The following is an 18880-nucleotide window of genomic DNA, read 5'->3' on the forward strand; positions in this document are numbered from 1 at the left end:
TGAGTGCCAGCCTTGCTGTGCCCACGCTGGAGCGAGACTCTCTGCACCCACTGTTCCAGAATTAGCAAGCGACATCTGCCCACAGACTCTGCGCGCTAATACGAGCCACTACCTGCATAATTACTCCATTAGCATTTTGCAGCTCATCTCACTTTTCTTGCTGGGCGAGCCATGCTGCTTCAGCACAAATAATCTATGTCCTGGGCACCGTTCATAATCCTTCCTTTCCCTGCTATGTAATCCAAGTACAAGAAATGAAGGCGCCTTGTCTATGACGTAACAGCCAACTTTTCTAAGCTTACCCAGCAGGAATACATGTAGGCAAGAAACGGGACTGTACCACAAGAGCTGTCATTCCCTGGGGAACATTATTTTGGACTATGGAATGTGGTATTATTTTTTTTTATACCACATTCTTTATCTATTAAATTCAACGTGTGTGTGTGTATGTATGTACTGTATGTTCCAACATAACTTCCAAATGGATGGACATACTTTTAAAGGGGTACTCCACTGGCCAGCATTCAGAATTTTTAATTTTGAATGCTATGTGCACCCTGCAGGGGTCGACCACGCCGCTCAAGATGTCACACCATGCCCCCTAATGCAAGTCTATGGGAGGGGCGTGGTGGCAGCCCCTCCCATTGACTTTCATTGAGGGGGTGTGAACTGACATCACGAGGGGGCGTGGCCAACCCCCGCAGTGCGCACACAGCGTTCAGAACTAAATATTCCGAACGCTGGCCAGTGGAGTACCCCTTTAAAGGGGTACTCCGGCGGAAAACTTGTTTTTTCTTTTTTTAAATTAACTGGTGCCAGAAAGTTAAACAGATTTGTAAATTACTTCTTTTAAAAAAATCTTACCAGTACTTATTAGCTGCTTAATAGTACAGAGGAAATTCTTTTCTTTTTGGAACACCGTGCTCTCTGCTGACATCACGAGCACAGTGCTCTCTGCTGACATCTCTGTCCATTTTAGGAACTGTCCAGAGCAGCATATGTTTGCTATGGGGATTTTCTCCTACTCTGGACAGTTCTTAAAATGGACAGAGATGTCAGCAGAGAGCACTGTGCTCGTGATTCATCAGAGAGCTCTGTGTTCAAAAAATAAAATAATTTCCTCTGTACTATTAAGCAGCTAATAAGTACTGGAACGATTAAGATTTTTTAATAGAAGTAATTTACAAATCTGTTTAACTTTCTGGCACCAGTGGATTTAAAAAAAAAAAAAAAAAAAAAAAAAAAAAAGTTTTCCACCGGAGCACCGGTTTTTGTGTGCAAATTGTGCATTTGCAATACTGAATCTGAGCAAAGTGGGTAGACTTCCCAGGAGGGGCCTGTAACTAAATTTAAAGGGGGTTTTCCAGGGAGCATTAAAGGGGTTATCCGGGAAAAAACATTTATATTTTTTATATATCAACTGGCTCCAGAAATTAATTACTTCTATTAAAAAATCTTAATCCTTTCAGTACTTATGAGTTTCTGAAGTTAAGGTTGTTCTTTTCTGTCTAAGTGCTCTCAGTTGAAACGTGTCTCGGGAACCGCCCAGATTAGAAGAGGTTTGCTATGGGGATTTGCTTCTAAACTGAGCGGTTCCCGAGACACGTGTCATCAGAGATCACTTAGACAGAAAAGAACAACCTTAACTTCAGAAGCTCATAAGTACTGAAAGGATTAAGATTTTTTAATAGAAGTCATTTACAAATCTGTTTAACTTTCTGGAGCCAGTTGATATATAAAAAATATAAAAGTTTTTTCCTGGATAACCCCTTTAAAGGCCCTATCTATGCTGCCCCCAGTGTTACTCTCTCCCCTGAGCTGTCTCGAAAGTGTTCTTACTGCAATGACCAATAACTGCAGCAGGACGCCAATGTTGAGGGGACATCGTCCAACTGTTGGACATTACGTGCACGAGTGGTTTTGCCTTACGCGATGATCCTGTTGGCAACCGCCTCCTTTTGTCTCAGAAATTATACTTCCAAGATAGGGCAAAAGTGCTGGGGAGCAGAAAAGGTAGGACCTCCCTGCTTCCCAAACAGGGACATTCATAGGAAAAATATTTTAATCTTCCTCCATTAACATTTATTTATATTTCTTCGTTTTATTTATTATTATTATGAGTAATAAAGTGAAATCTAGCAGGTGGTGCTTTTCGATGGCCACATTATATCGCTATTCAATAAATAATGAGAACCTTTCGTCTTTTTGTGTTCTGTAAAACCATCTCTCAGTAGAGGATTGAAAGCCTTGTTCCCTGTCAATCAACGCGCCAAATTGTCCTGTGAGAGCAGAGATGTTTGCCGGCTGCATACTATTGAAGATACGCGTGCAGCGTGGGTGGTGATGACTAGCAGTAAGGAAGTCCTGCATCTGCAGATGCATAAGGCCTCATTTATAGAAACCAGCGAAGGCAAAACTGGATCAGACAACCACCGCAAAAAAATGAAAAATAAAAAATATACACACAGTGACCCCTCAACCTACGATTGCCCCGACATACAATAATTTAAACATGCGATGGCCTCCCAGAGGCCATCGCATGTTGAAGGCAGCATCAGCATACGATGCTTTTGTATGTCGGGGCCATCGCATTAACGGCTATCCGGCAGCACAGACTGCTTCAGCTGCCACCGGATAGCCGTTTACGGTGCCCCGTGTGCTCCGGTGACGAACACTTACCTGTCCTCCGGGCTCCGGAGCGTCCTCTTCGGGATCCCCTGCATCGTCGGCGCTCTCCATCGACGTCATCATGTCGCTGCGCACGCCGTCCTGTCATCCAATTGGAGCGGCTTGCGTAGCGACGTGATGGTGTCGACGGAGAGCGAGGATGCTGGGGAAGCAGAGGCCTTGCCGGAGCACCGGGACACCCCAGGGACGCGGCGACAGCGATGGAAGGCGACATCCAGGGCTGTGGTGACGAGCGGTGACAGTCCGGAGCGGCGGGGACAGGTGAGTACAACTTCCTGTGCCAGTGGTCTTCAACCTGCGGACCTCCAGATGTTGCAAAACTACAACTCCCAGCATGCCCGGACAGCCGTTGGCTGTCCGGGCATGCTGGGTGTTGTAGTTTGGCAACATCTGGAGGTCCGCAGGTTGTAGACCACTGTCCTATACTTTACATTGCACGGATCCCTTAACATAAGATGGTTTCAACAAACGATGGTCCGTTTGGAACGGATTGCCATCGTATGTTGAGGGACCACTGTGTATATATGTGTGTGTGTGTGTGTGTGTGTGTGTATATATTTATTTCACCTCTTGCCTGACATACATATGTCATATGGTTTTAGCCCATGCTCAGACTTCTAGGTGACTATTGTCAAGAGTTGCTTTTGATACGTCGTACTGTATGCTGTGGTCCACATCTGCATTGGAGGCTCCATTCCAGGTCTCCGTCACAGAAACTGTTTAAACAACCCAGTCTTTCCCAACCAGGGTGCCTCCAGCTGTTGCAAATCTACAACTCCCAGCATGATCGGACAGAGTCTAGATATATAGTATATAGATATATCGTTTATGGAAATAAACAATATATAGAAATCTATATCTATAATTTAGTCAGCCACCAATTGTGCAAGTTCTCCCACTTAAAAAGATGAGAGGCCTGTAATTTTCATCATCGGTATACTTCCACTATGAGAGACAGAATGAGAAAAAGAAATCCATAAAACCAGACAAAGAATTTATTTGCCAATTATGGTGGAAGATAAGTATTTAGTCAATAACAAAAGCTCATCTCAATACTTTGTTATATACCCTTTGTTGGCAATGACAGAGGTCAAATGTTTTCTGTAAGTCTTCACACACTGTTGCTGGTATTTTGGCCCATTCCTCCATGCAGATCTCCTCTAGAGCAGTGATGTTTTGGGGCCGTCGCTGGGCAACACAGACTTTCATCTCCCTACAAAGGTTTTCTATGGGGTTCAGATCTGGAGACTGGCTAGGCCACTCCAGGACCTTAAGATGCTTCTTACAAAGCCACTCCTTCGTTGCCCAGGTGGTGTGTTTGGGATCATTGTCATGCTGAAAGACCCAGCCATGTTTCATCTTCAATGCTCTTGCTGATGGAAGGAGGTTTTCACTCAAAATCTCATGATACGTGGCCCATTCATTCTTTCCTTTACACGGATTAGTCATCCTGGTCCCTTAGCAGAAAAGCAGCCCCAAAGCATGATATTTCCACCCCCATGCTTCACAGTAGGTATGGTGTTCTTTGGATGCAACTCAGCATTCTTTCTCCTCCTCCTTTCTTTCTCCTTCTGGATCATCCAAATGCTCTCTAGCCGGGCACATCCGGCACTGCATGATTTGAGTCCCTGGTGGCATAGTGTGTTACTGATGGTAGGCTTTGTTACTTTGGTCCAAGCTCTATGCAGGTCATTCACTAGGTCCCCCCCTGTGTGGTCCTGGGATTTTTGCTCACCGTTCTTGTGATCATTTTGACACCACGGTTTGGGATCTTGCATGGAGGCCCAGATCGAGGGAGATTATCAGTGGTCTTTTATATCTTCCATTTTCCAATAATTGCTCCCACCGTTGATTTCTTCACACCAAGCCGCTTGCCTATTGCAGATTCAGTCTTCATAGCCTGGTGCAGGTCTACAATTTTGTTTCTGGTGTCCTTCGACAGCTCTTTGGTCTTGGACATAGTGGACTTTGGAGTGTGATTGTTTGAGGTTGTGGACAGGTGTCTTTTATACTTATAACAAGTTGAAACAGGAGCCATTAATACAGGTAACAAGTGGAGGACAGAGGAGACTCTTACAGAAGTTACAGGTCCGAGAGAGCCAGAAATCTTGCTTGTTTGTAGGTGACCAAATATTTACTTTTCCACCATAATTTGCAAATTTCTTGGAAGATCAGACAATGTGATTTCATGATTTATTTATTTTTTCTCATTATGTCTCTCATAGTTGAGGTATACCTATGATGAAAATTACAGGCCTCTCATGTTTTTAAGTGGGAGAACTTGCACAATTGGTGGTTGACTAAATACTTTTTGCCCCACTGTATCTACAAATGCTATATCTCTATAAACAATAAATGGGAAAAGGAAATGTATGTGACTTATATTGCTGATCTGTTCTACCTTCTCCCCCTGAGCGGCGCCCACCCCTCCGCCGGCTGTCAGCGCGGTGTATCTGCGGCATTCTTCCTTATTATTACCTGTGTCAGGAGGTGGCTGCCTGAACAGATGTCCTGCTTCCATTCTGCGCTTGGAACCTTCCCTCCTGCAGATGCTGATGAATGTTTCCTGCCTAAGGGAAGGTTCTGTGTCTGCAGATAGATCTGCTCATCATGGTACACGGTGACCGGTACGTCGTATAGATAACTCTGGTTCTGGTGCCAAGTTATATTCTTCTGCGCTCTACAGATGAACACTGCAGATACATTATGCTAAAATGAAAAAGGTTTTTTCTTTATTTATTTTTTTAGGATAGGGTCACAAGTGCTGTATTTTTCTACGTATTTGGTGCTGTGTATTTTCTTACCTATTGAAGTCAAGCAGTTAGCAAAATCAGCTGCAAAAAATAGGCCGCAAAATAAAGCACCTGTGACGTGACCCTAGACAGAGAGCGCATTTTACATGTAGGGTCACATGGTCCAACAGCAGTCACAGAAGCGAGCTCCCTGCTGCAGCCAGGTAGCTCTGTGTGTCTGCTCGTTGCGGCGGATTTCCCGCTTGCTCTTAGCAGATGCAGGAAATGCACTGCTACGGGTGCACACACAGAGCTACCTGGCCGCAGCAGGGGGCTCGCTCTTGTGACTGCTGTTGGCCGGTGTGATCCTACATGTAAAATTACTCTAAGCACTGGCGTCCGAGGTTCCAATCCTACCAAGGAGCTTGTATGTCCTCCCTGTGTTTGTGTCGGTTTTCACTGAGTACTCCGGTTTCCTCCCAACATAGCCGCACATCCACCATTTGTATTTTGATCTACTTGCTTCGCAGCATAATAAAAATAAAAAAAAAACAGGTTGTTATTATACATTTTGATCAAAAAGTACACTCTCCACGTCAAGGCCACCTAGTCAGAGTGGGTCCCTAACCTAACACTGGCATAGCGCCGGGCGGTGACCACTGCCTCCAAGACACCATGCTCACTGGGGGAACGACCCAGTGGCCTATTTATTATTATTATTATTATTATTATTATTATTATTTATTAATTAGTTGTTGTTGATGTTGCTATTTAAACTCATTGCAAGTTGGGCAGACTTCACAAAATTAGCTAAAATCTTTACATGCACACTTATGCAAGTTTTGAGCCCTTCATTATTTTTTATGACCCCCTCACCACCCGTCACCACAACCCCCCCCCCCCCCTGTAGTAGCATATCCTCTCCAAAAAAGTGTTTACTAAACATGTGCCTCCAGCTCTTGCAAAACTACAATTCGCAGCATGCCCGGACAGCCGAAGGCTGGGAGTAGTAGTTTTGCCACAGCTGGAGGAGGCCCACTGGTTGAAAAGCACTGTTTTCCAGGCAGACATTCCGAAAATGTTCCACAGCGTGAACATAGCCTTATTGTGAAAAGGAAAAAAAAAGTTAAGAGCCAAATTAATATTTGCAAAAAAAAAAAAATAGACACCAGATATTTCAGTGGTTAAAATGCTCTAACTTTGGGACTGGCACGAGCTGTATAAACTTGCAGCCGCACCGGAGGAGCAGTAGAGAATGGATTTGACGTCGTGGTCGGCCATGCGGGAATAGCTATTAGTCTGTTGTCTGCAGCTTCATTAGACATAGTGGAGAGTGTAAAGGGCTGTAATATCAATGGCTGCAGCAAAGATCTAGCAGTAGATGTGATATACAGTATATAATGTGTGTGTTTTTGCTAGCTTTATAATTTTATATGCATTAAAACAACCTATATGAATTGTAATATAGATGTATTCTATGATTTATTCAGATGTATTCGCAAAATGTGGGACCCCTATTTTGGGATTATGATTATTGCTGTACTGCTGACAGCTGTACATTTTGAGGATACCTGTTATTAAAGGGATACTCCGCTGCCCAGCATTTGGAAACTGTTCCGAACACTGGAGCCGGCGCGGGGAGCTTGTGACGTCATAGCCCCGCCCCCTCATGATGTCACGCCCCGCCCCCTCAATGCAAGTCTATGGGAGGGGGCGTGATGGCTGTCATGCCCCCTTCCATAGACTTGCATTGAGGGGGCGGGGTGTGATGTCATAAGGGGTGGGGCTATGATGTCATGAGCTCCCGATGCCGGCTCCAGTGTTCGGAACAGTTTCTTCCAAATGCTGGGCAGCAGAGTACCCCTTATAAGGTGCTGTACTAGCTTTTTTGTGTCTGTACTTGTATGAATATCTTATATTGATAAAGTGTATTTTTAATAGATTTTCAATAAAGAATATGATTTTTTAGTAACATAATATCAGCTTGCTTTACTTTAGTGTATAATAAATAAGTTTTTGGTTTGCACAACTCTGACCTTTCCCCCTTGTTTTTTCAAAACCCCTCTAGGTGAAGTTCCACCTTAATCCCATACGCCATGACCGCTAAATCCACCATTAGTAAGGAGGTCTTCTCTCCCCAAGACGAGCGCATGCTGGGGGCTGTGCTCGTGAAACGAAGGACCAAGAAAAAAATTCCGTTCCTAGCAACAGGAGGTCAAGGAGAATACCGCACATACATTTGCTTATCAGGTAGATAATATAAGTATAAAATGTGTCGGCAGATGAGAACCATTCAGCCCATCTAGACTGCCCAATCTTCTCAATACTTTGAATAGTCCCTGGTCCTATCTTATATGAAAGATTAATTAATTTTTTTGTTCTTATCATCTTGTTTTATAATTGTCCTTGAAGTGTTCCTGGCTTTGCACGTTTGTCCCACATAGTTAGTGTTCATAGTTGCATCCCTTTTGAAGTTGCCCAGTGTCTCATTGTGTTACTAGTGCCCATTAAGGGTACCCTCACACGTCCTGTTTTTGTGATGCAGTTTTGAAGCCAAAACCAGGTTTAGATCATAATAATAAGTAAAAAAAATAGTTTCATGGCGGATTCACAGACTGTGAGAACAAATAGTTTCACACACACAAAAGCCAAATACAAAGCAGCAAGAGCAACAAGTTACAAAGAAATAGACAGCAACAAGATACTTAGCTACCTTGGGACAATCCATATGGGAAACGTTGCGCTCATAAGGATAACAGCAGTTGTATAATTTTACTATGCCTATGTGAGATTCGATCACAGACGGATCTTAGCCATATAAACTACCTTGGTGGGTTAGGTTTGCACCTGTCTACTGCGCATGCCTGACCGATAAGAACCTAGGCATGATGTCAACATTGTTGCCTTTTCTTTTTCTATGAGACCAAGGTGGCCCCATGGACTTACATTGTGTGTCCAACCTTGTCACTTGACACAGGATCCTAAGGAAAGGGCATAAGATGTCTGATCGCGGGGGTCCCGCCACTGGGACCCCTGCGATCTCCGTGCAGCACGCAGCATTTTGTGCCGGACGCTGCTCCAGTCTCGGAAACGCTGGATTTCCGAGACTGGAGGCATTTTTTCATGCCACGCCCCCTCCATTAATTTCTATGGGACGATACATGATGTGACTCTACGCCCCCTCCCATAGAAATGAAAGGAGGGGGCGTGGTGTGACGTCTCGAGGGGGCATGGCGCAACATTATGTCTTCAGCCCCGGAAATCCAGTATTTCCGAGACTGGAGCAGCACCCAGCACAGAATGTCGGGGGCTGCACGGAGATTGCGGGGGTCCCGCCGCTTGGAATCCTTGCGATCTCCGTGCAGCACCCTGCATTCTGTGGATAGAGGATAAGATGTCTATGGGTGGAATACCCCTTTAACAATATTTGTTTCTTTTCCAAATTGTCAAATTTCAATCTATTGTGATCTAAAAAAAAAAAAAAAGTGTGCATTACTGTTTTCCTGTGCAACTTAGTCGAGTAGCGCCAGAAAGCGCTCAGCAGACAGGTACCTCTTATAATGGCAAAGTGTCTTGTGCATTTCCATAGAGATGTGCGGATGGTGTCGCAGGCTACCAATTAATATATCAAGCAGGAGCGTCTCTTTATCCTACAGTGTCTGTAAAATGAAACAGTTCCTCTTTGCATGTTCACGGACCCCAAGCACCACATTGTAAAGCATGTCTTCTGCTTGACATGAAATCAATGCAAAGGGCTCATTCCTTACGCCCCCTTCTTGAGCTCCTAAATTATGTGTCTTCTAATAGAAACCTTTTTTTTTTTTTTTAAAGGCTTCTAAAATATAGCGGTTTAATGTGTAAATTGTAAAAAGACATTCTATAGGGAAATGTTTAGATTTGTTGGTTTTCAGTAGAGTACTGTCCGGTAATTTGTGCTCTCAAAATAGAAAGGTTAGAGTCTTACCTTTTTTTTTTTGTTCTTTTCTATTTTTATATTCTTGTATGTGCTTTATTATCAAAAGTTCAATGCAGATTGCTAAGCCAATTGCTGCATTAGTTTGAGGGCAGCAGGGGTCCCCGATTTCCTTCCCTTGCCAGATATTGTAATGGCTCCATTTCTTTATAAAAAGGGGAGTCAAGGACCCCTAGTAGTAGGACCTCTTTGTTTTGGGGGTTTGAACATTAACTTTCGTTGACTAGGTGTGTATTATTGTTTTGATGCAACTTGATGGTATTTCTGGATACATGTCTAGTTTTAAGAGATAATACAATACAGAAATTTAGGTGCACTACTGTGGTAGATGTATACAATGACATTGGCTATCCCTCAACACTGATGTTAAAATTAAGACATTCGCCAGTGTATCCTTATATGAAGGACACACCAGAGCCCGCACACCAACGCCAAGGTTTCTCAGATGGCACGGGACCTAACGCTAACCTACCTGTACGTAAAATGCAAAAACCAGGGGCCAGTGGGCAATTACAGCAGCACTAGGTGGACATGCAACCTGCTCCCAGTTGCCCTCCAGTGTGACTGAGCACACATACAATGGAAGGGGGGAGAGAGGCTACAAGTCCCACCCAAGTTGGCTGATATAGGTGCATGGCCTCACAGGTGCAACCCTAATGCTGCCTGGAAAATGTTCAAGGCGCATTACCATATGGAGTTTACACACCTCCAAGTATAACATTTAAACAACAACAAAAAACGTGGTCTCAAATTGGGCTACACCCAATTTACACCAGATGTACCTGGTAAAGACCCCGGTCCAGTGTAGAAATACTTGTTGTAGAAGTTTCATTTTGAACATGTATTAACTGGCTGAAGTCTGGTTTACATCAGCAGCCTTACAGATTCATGCTTATTTTATTTCTGCCATTGTTAGATTATGTACAGAATTAGTACCGTAATTTTTAAAATTGCATTCAATAATTTCATACTTTCATTGGGATAAGGTTGGACTATTTTTGAGGACTACATAAGTCTAGTTCCCATTGGCTCTTACTTATTCACCTAGACTTCAGTAGTGTTGCTTTTGAATATTTAACAATTAGAATAAAAAAAAAAAATCAGAGTACCGTTTCTTTTTTTACCATTTGTAGACATAAATTTTCCCCCATAGTATACAAAACATTTCAGAAGTCAGGTTTCTTATGGGGTCTAGAATTGGATGTTTTAAAAGGGTGTAGGCCTTTTAGATTTTAGCACCGTTGTCTATTTAGACAAAATGCACAATACTTCAAAGCCACCGCTGTAAGACTCTGGGACAGTATTGTTAAAGAAAAATCAGAGTACAGTATTAGCTAGCTAAATGAATACTAGACTTTTGAGGCTATCGAGGTCTTTACCAGGTATGGGTAAACAGAATATCAAAAGAGCTGTACACATAAGGACATAATAATGGCGTAGTAAGACGAGAATCAATATGGAGAGGAGTGGAGTAAATAGTTAATAGATAAACCGTGCAAAAATGTTATTGTCCTCTGACATCTGGCCCATAGTCGTGATGCCCCCACAAGTTATGAAGGGCACATTCCTTAAAAATGTCAGTAATAGCTATGGGGGTGATCACATGCCTGTCTACTACTGCAGGAAGATTGTGTGCCCCCCCCCCCATTTCTTAGTTGTAGGGCTCTTTGTAGTACCCTCTAACTATTGGAGCAATCCATTAAAGGGGCAAAAACTTTAATTATGTGTGCTGTGTTCCGTGTAGTGACTGTAGTGGGGGCCAGACAGCCATGGTGGGGGGGGGGGGGGGGGGATAAATACAGTACACTGGTATTCACCTGCTACTGATCCCACACTGGTGCCACTCTTCAGTGCCTGCTCAGCCAATAATTCACTGGTTGAGGTGGGTCATTGCTTAATGCAGCCATTATTTGCAGGCATTTCCTAAGTATTGAGAAGCAAGGAGAAAGAGCACGGCAGTGGGGACAAGTATCTACGGAACAGGTGAGTACCAAGTTTTTATTCCCCCTCTGCACACACCATGAGCATTTTTAATACAAAAATATTTATCCAGACAACCCATTTAAAGGGAACCTGTCCATTACTTTCAAGCTCTCCGAACCATATGTCATCACGGCGGTTCCCGGCAGCTTCTTGCCCCCTCCCACAGCTGGCCTCAATTGATAGATCTCTCCCTATAACCTGGACAGGGGACCACCCTGGTGACTTGTGTTTTAAACAGCATAAAAGTGATGACGGGTTCCCTTTTAAGTATTGTATCAGTACCTCAGTGATATATTATCTCTAGTAAATGTACTCCTCCTGTATCCAACTAGGGGAAGTCTCCTTTTGTAAGCACGTTCTCTCATAACTGATGCCAGAAGTCTGGATTTCCTTCCTAAATTTGACACAAACCAAGATGCTGGAGATTGTACATTCATCTGTTTACATACACACAAGACCCTGCTGTGTACAATAGACACTAGTGAAATGCAGTGAGACCATATACTTTGGTCACTGCAACTTTGCTCTGGAACTGAATTAACCCCTTAACAACATGCTTGAAAAGTCCTTAATTACCAACTAGATTTTTGCTGTTTCTCTGTTTTGGCACCCCAGTGCCACCCCAGTGGGCTGATAGCAGCCGGCCCCGGCTTGGGGGCCCTACACAGTCCCATTCCATTGCAATAAGTAGGCGCCTACCAGGCCGCCCACCCACACTAGCACGCAAGGTGACCCTAGTATCAGGACCTTGTGTACAGCGGCCACAGAGTGGTGGAGGTAAGAGCTGTTAGCTTCCAACCCTGCCACCTATTGTCGTATCTACTGGGAGGCTACACTTGCAGGATCCTAAACAGATTACAGACGACATTCGGGGGGGAGGGGGGGATCAAAGCAGCGCAACACTTTGTCATCCGCTCATGGTGTCTCTTAGTGATAAGAATTGTTAGGGTTCTAAGAGTTTTCCATTTTGGAATGTATGAATGTAATCCTAGTCCCTATTAGCAAAAAAAAAAAAAAATGTCTTTAAAAAACAGGAAACTAATATTTTTATGTAACCAATTTGCAGAAATATATAATTTTTCCTTTTTTAATGGATTTCTCCAGTATAGTGAATAAATTGACAGCTAGCATAGCCTGCTTTTAGTGGTCTCTAAAGTATTCTGCGCTCAATAACATTGGTCATGTATTTTGTTATGAATCCAGCTGCATTAGAGGATAATGCACACACGGACATTACTTAGAAATGAGTTTAGTTGTACAGAGTTGTCATACGTGTCTCGCCTTAGCTCTGGATACTTTCCAGTCTTATCTCCCTGTTGGCAGCAGTGTAGGACACTGACTGGCACTCTGGTATTTGGCAGCCGCGGCGTGTTTGTGTTCAGTGCAGTGGGAGTGTGCCAGGATCTGACCCAGAAGAAATTTAATTTGAAAAGAACAGAAAACGGCTACATTAAAGCCTTGTCCTTGGCCATCAATATGAAAGCACAATCCTTTCTCAATGAAGATAGAAAAGCTACTTTGAGTCTGTTTTCTAAACTGCAGAGCGGCCTTGTCATTACCCCCTCTGCATTAGGAAGTACAGTTTGCTATTTAGTGTAGATTTGTGTCTAACATTAATTGTTTAGGACCTCTGAGCTATGCAGCACTTTTATTATTATGTGAAATGTATTGTGCTATCGTTAACTTATTAGAATACATAAGTAGAATGTGTATGGGTGTCTTGTAAAAAAAAAAATATTAAAAATAAATACTTGCCTACCCCTATTCCTCGTAGGTACCACTGCTGCTACCGGAAGGAGCTGAATGGGGGATTCAGCTCCCCCCAATATTCATCCATTCTGCCTGCTTCTGAGATGAAAGGTCAAAGCAGGACCTATCCACCTGTGGCCACTAATTGGCTAAGGGGACAGGTCCTGCTTTGACTTTTTGGTTTTGGAAGCAAGCACAAGAATTGAGCATTGGGGGAACGGAAGGATCGAAATGGAAGCAGCAGGGGACCAGGGGTAGGTAAGTATTATTAATGTTTTCAATTCTCTACAGCCCCAGCATTATATCACTTTTTGGGGACACTGGAATACTCCTTTTTAAAGGAAAACGGTCACCCGTTTACCCGCACTATAAACCAATACACCGGGTTATAGTGCGGGTGAACAGGAGATCGATGTGGAGTCTCTGACTGCTATACCTTCCTGCAGTCCAGAGCCCCGATCCTCCAAAGGTCCCCCTCTTCCAGCGCTGACTTGCGCTTTGAGGCAGGCCCGCCGGCTGGATTTAAATATTCATAAGCTCTGGTTACGTGAGCGCTCCTGCCTACTGAGCGCTCACGTGACCAGCGCTTATGAATATCTAAATCTAGCCGGTGGGCCTGCCTCAGAGCGCAAGTCAGCGCTGGAAGAGGGGGACCTTTGGAGGATCGGGGCTCTGGACTGCAGGTAGGTAGGTCACCCGGTTATAGTGCGGATAAACGGGTGACCGTTTTCCTTTAAAGGGGTACTCCGGGGGAAACCTCTTTTTATTTAGTTATTGCCAGAAAGTTAAACAGATTTGTAAATTACTTCTATTAAAAATTGGAAATTATTTTCTTTTTGGAACACAGAGCTCTCTGCTGACATCACGAGCACAGTGCTCTCTGCTGACATATCTGTTCATTTTAGGAACTGTCCAGAGCAGCATATGTTTTCTATGGGGATTTTCTCCTACTCTGGGCAGTACTTAAAATGGACAGAGATGTCAGCAGAGAGCACTGTGGTCATGATGTTAGCAGAGAGCTCTGTGTTCCAAAAAGAAGAAAAATTCCTCTGTGGTATTCAGCAGCTAATAAGTACTGGAAGGATTAAAAAAAAAATAAAAATCCACCGGAGTACCCCTATAAGGTAGGGTCACACATCCGCAGCGTATTTAATGCACGCCAATATGCTGCAATCTCGCATTGAAACCCCAGCAAGTTTTGGTGTGTGAAATACGCACCTTCTTCTTTATTCCACAGGGTATTTGATATTTCTCCCCCCCCCCCCCACCTCAACAGCTGTTAGTGTGTTCTTTGTTTAAAGGCAGTGACTCCTGCAGTGATCGCTTAATGCAATTAAAATTCAAAGCTTGCATACGCAGCAAGCGTCATATACGCTGCAAATGCACTAAGGTGTAACCCTACCCTTAGGGCATGTTCACATAGTTCATAAGGTTGAAAAAAAAAACAGAGTCTATCAAGTTTAACCTATAACCCTAATGAGTCCCTAATTAGTTTTTTGTGCGTATTTTGCTGCAGCTGCATTGATATCAATAGATAACTAAATCAGCTGCATGACATCTGCAGCAAAATACGCACGTTTGTTTTTCTGACTTTGCAAAAATATCGTGAAGGTAAAAAAAAAAAAATATATATATATATATATATATATATATATATATATATATATATATATATATATATTTTTTTTTTTTTTTTTTACTCCCGTTTTCCAGACATTCTACAAAAAATTCTGCCATGTGGATATGGCCAAAGGGATCTGGAGATACCCAGGCATTAAAGGGATTATCTACAATAAGGTGATTTTAGTACGTACCTGGCAGATAGTAATGGACATGCTTAGGAAGGATCTGCACTTGTCTTGGGGTAAATGGCTATGCTGTGAGATTACCATAACACTGTGGCTAGCTTTTTGTGAACTGGTATTTCCTGTTGGAGTTTCCTACAAATCCCATTTTCCTCCCTCCCACACATAAGCCACCCCACCCATTGAAACATAAATGAGCTGCATCCATTCAAAAGACCTGTGGTTTTCAATTGGGGTGCCTACAGCTGTTGCATTAGTTGCAGATTGATCTCTCTCCCACCAAACGATCGCGCCACCCATTGAAGCAGACAGGCTCCCTGTCATTCGCTGACTAGTGAGTCAGGTCTCGGCCACGTTGGAACCTGGAAAAAATCTGAGACAGCAGTCATTTTGTATGCTGGTAAAAATAAATATTGGGGTAAAAGTCACACACAGGAACAGACACTATATTATGAACTACACTAACTTTACAGCCCCTGTAGCATAGTCAAATAAAAGAAAATCCTGGAAGACCCCAACACTTTGCATACTAAAAACTGTTCACGCCCCCCTTCGGGAGCAGTAAGGTCACGTTCACACAGTAAATACATCCATGATTGTAGCAGATACTGCATGTACTGGGGTCTTCCCCTCCAGTCTTCTATAAGAAGGGGTCTGGTTGCTGTCAGTGACTTCCATAGGTCACATGCCAGGAGACATTGTTGCTGTTTACAATGTTATCTGATTCCCTTCTATCTACTTAGGGCTTTAGGTCAAATGCTTCATTGAACGATACTGGATGAAATGGCGGGTTACATTCTAGGTACAGTACGGCATTGACTGGATTGTTTGCTTCATTGATATCTAAAACTATGATGCAGGATTTGACCCTTTTCCTGCCAGAGGCTTTGAGACAATCTTTTCTTTATGTAACTGCGTTTTTTATTTTTTATTTATTTATTTATTTTTGTCAAAAAGTTTGATCTACTCCAAATGAATACCAATATTAAAACTACAGATAACGTAAAAAAAACAGATGCCACATAGCACTGTTAGGGGTCCGAATATGGCAATTTAAAGGGGAACTCCGGTACTTAAAGGGGTACTCCGCCCCTAGACATCTTATCCCCTATCCAAAGGATAGGGATAAGATGTCTGATCCCCGCGGTCTCCGTGCTGCACTCGGCGTTCCTTTTAGAGCCTCGGGTTCAGCGCCGAAGGCTCGTGACTTCACGGCCACACCCCCTCAATGCAAGTCTGTGGGAGGGGGTGTGAATTCACGAGCCACCACCCTGCATCGCCAGTCATCCAGCACGGAGCGAAGTTCGCTCCGTGCACTATATGTCTGGGGTGCCGCAGCCGAGATCGTGGGGGTCCCCAGCGGCAGGACCCCTGTGATCAGACATCTTATCCCCTATCCTTTGGATAGGGGATAAGATGTATAGGGGAGGAGTACCCCTTTAACAACAGGATAGGTGATAAATGTCTGATCGCGGGGGGGTCTGCTGGGACCCCTGTGATCTCCTGCCCGCTGCTCCGGCCCTCCCTATGCATTGGGCTGTGTTGACTACCAGATGAAGCTGTGCCCGACACACCCCCTCTATGTATTTCTATGGGAGAGCTGGAGTTACTTTCATGCTCTCTCTCTCATTACCTTGCTCTCACTCTGTCTGTTCTTGGTCTGTCTCTCTCCCTGTCTCTGTCTCCTACCATTGTGACTCTTCTCGATCTTCTTTGGCCCTCGGTGTGACTATACATTATTCAGGTGGACTCATTTACACCTCTGCACAACAATAATGAGTAAATACTAGTGTCACTGACAACACGAAGCTTTCACTCGTCAGTAGCAAGTACTGTTTTAGCACACAAGAACGATTTATTCCCAACTTATACAGAAGAACACGTTTCACAGCATATGGTTTGCCTCTTCAGACCATTAAAGGGGTACTCCCGGTGTGTCAGGAACTGTCCAGAGCAGGAGCAAATTCCCATAGCAAACCTCTCCTGCTCTGGACAGTTCCTGACACGGAGAGAGGTGTCAGCAGAGAGCACTGTGGTCAGACAGAAAAGAACTACACAACTTTCTCTTTAGCAACTGATAAGTACTAGAAGGATTAAGATTTTTTTTATAGAAGTAATTTATAAATCTGTTTAACTTTTCTGGCACCAGTTGATTTGAAAAAATAATAATAATAATAATAATAATAATAATAATAATAATAGTTTTACACCCCTTTAAGTTTTTTCTGGATGCCACCTCACATATATATATGACATGTCAGGGGCTTAAAGTCATATTGTGAATGTCCTTGGCAGGGAAAGCATTGAACGGTACCATTCTTTATGCCAGACCATTTGGCTTATTGATGCAGCATTCCTGATGCCTATAAATGATGTGTGATGAATGAATAGGAGATGGCACTGGGCAGGCTGTGGACCGGCTGGTCTTTGTCTTGGGTCTGGGGACGCCTCTTGGAGTAACAATAAAACGGATTATGAAAAATGATCTCTGCTATCATGAATTAGCCAGACGTTGCCAAGACACGTCATTTTGTTTACTGGATTAAAAAAAAATAAATTCTCTATGATTTGTGTAATGCCCGCTCCATATCTCTCTCTTCCTGATTAACTACCCCCCCCCCCCCTTCCGAATTCACTTGGGCTCTCTGTCAGTTTTATTCCTTTCTCTCTCTTCTCCTCCCTGCACACCTGAAATAAACCTTGGCAATGTTGCAGTAGAGCGCTTGTTCATCCATCATACTGGCGGCATTTCCCATAGGACCCTGCAGCAGGATTAAGTCCTAATTTATGTGTGTTGCGGGTCAATGCATCAAATGCTCCTAATTACCATCACCGCTCACAGGAAGTCAGGGATATTCCCTATTGTTCACCCTAACCCTATTTATAGTGGGTTTACTTTGGCCCTCGGTAAGATATGATTTATTTTTTATTTATATATATATATATATATATATATATATATATATATAATTTATTATTTGTTTTCTTCCTTGAATTGCATTGTACAGTGCTATGGAAAAGGATGATGCAATGTAAATGACCAAAATTGTCTTTACAGTTAAAATGTATAATGTTTGGTAAGATACTAAAAAATAGTACAGAATTACCATATTGCCTACATTTTCTTTTATTTTTTGGGGGTACATTATAATGGGGGCCGCTGTTTTAACAGCATTCAGAGAGATGCTTTACAGCAAGGCACATGGGCATACACAACAATAGTCTGGAGCAGGTCTTCATTTGTATGAGAGACGTTTCTAGGCGTGCTCTGTGACCTGTGCAGGGACGGGACATGATGAGCTCTGACCAGACAGGCTCAGTTTTTGTTAATGGGGTTGTCCAGTGAAAGACAACTTATTTTCTATAGGATAGAGGATAAGTGATTATGGAAGGTCCAACCACTGGATGACTAAGGGCTGAGTACGCTGAAATGCGTTTAGATCTTATTACGGTTTCATGTATTTTATAAATGTTGTTTTAAGCATTTAATAAATCACACACAGAGCAAGAACATAGCCATGCTGGATTTCTTTACTTATGTCTCCACAGGGTGCCTACAGCTGTTGCAAAACTATAACTCCCAGCATGCCCGGACAGCCTTTGGCTGTCCGGGCATGGTGGGAGTTGTAGTTTTGGAACACTGGCGGCACCCTGGTGGGAAACACGGCTTTCTTACAAATTTCTTGAAAGTGACTCAAAGGTGGATCTTCATTATAAAGCGTAAGTGTCATATCACAGAAAAAAAATAATGCTGTTACTCACTAGGTCATTCAGATTCTTTGTGTCTTTTTTTGTGTCTAGCTTCTGTATTTGGCTCACAAATCCCTCTGTTTTCCTGCTCACTCATTCTGACATCCAATGCTCAGGAAGGGGCATGTCCAAAGCAGCACTGAGCCCGCCCTCATTCACTTGCATTCACTTCCTCCCTGAGTCTGCTGTGCTGGGTCTTT

General features: G+C 43.3%; 1 protein-coding gene across 2 annotated transcripts in view; it reads left to right on the top strand.

The window, feature by feature from the left end:
- STXBP6 (syntaxin binding protein 6) overlaps positions 1–18880 on the top strand; it is a 62074-nt gene that overhangs the window by 22675 nt on the left and 20519 nt on the right. For both annotated transcript variants that reach the window (XM_056545793.1, XM_056545794.1), the window contains exon 2: positions 7489–7670. In XM_056545793.1, the coding sequence (XP_056401768.1) occupies positions 7517–7670 (154 nt within the window). In that variant the 5' untranslated portion in view covers positions 7489–7516. The remainder of the gene's footprint in view (positions 1–7488; positions 7671–18880) is intronic.

This window comes from Hyla sarda, chromosome 11, assembly GCF_029499605.1.
Source record: "Hyla sarda isolate aHylSar1 chromosome 11, aHylSar1.hap1, whole genome shotgun sequence".
NCBI lineage: Eukaryota > Metazoa > Chordata > Amphibia > Anura > Hylidae > Hyla > Hyla sarda.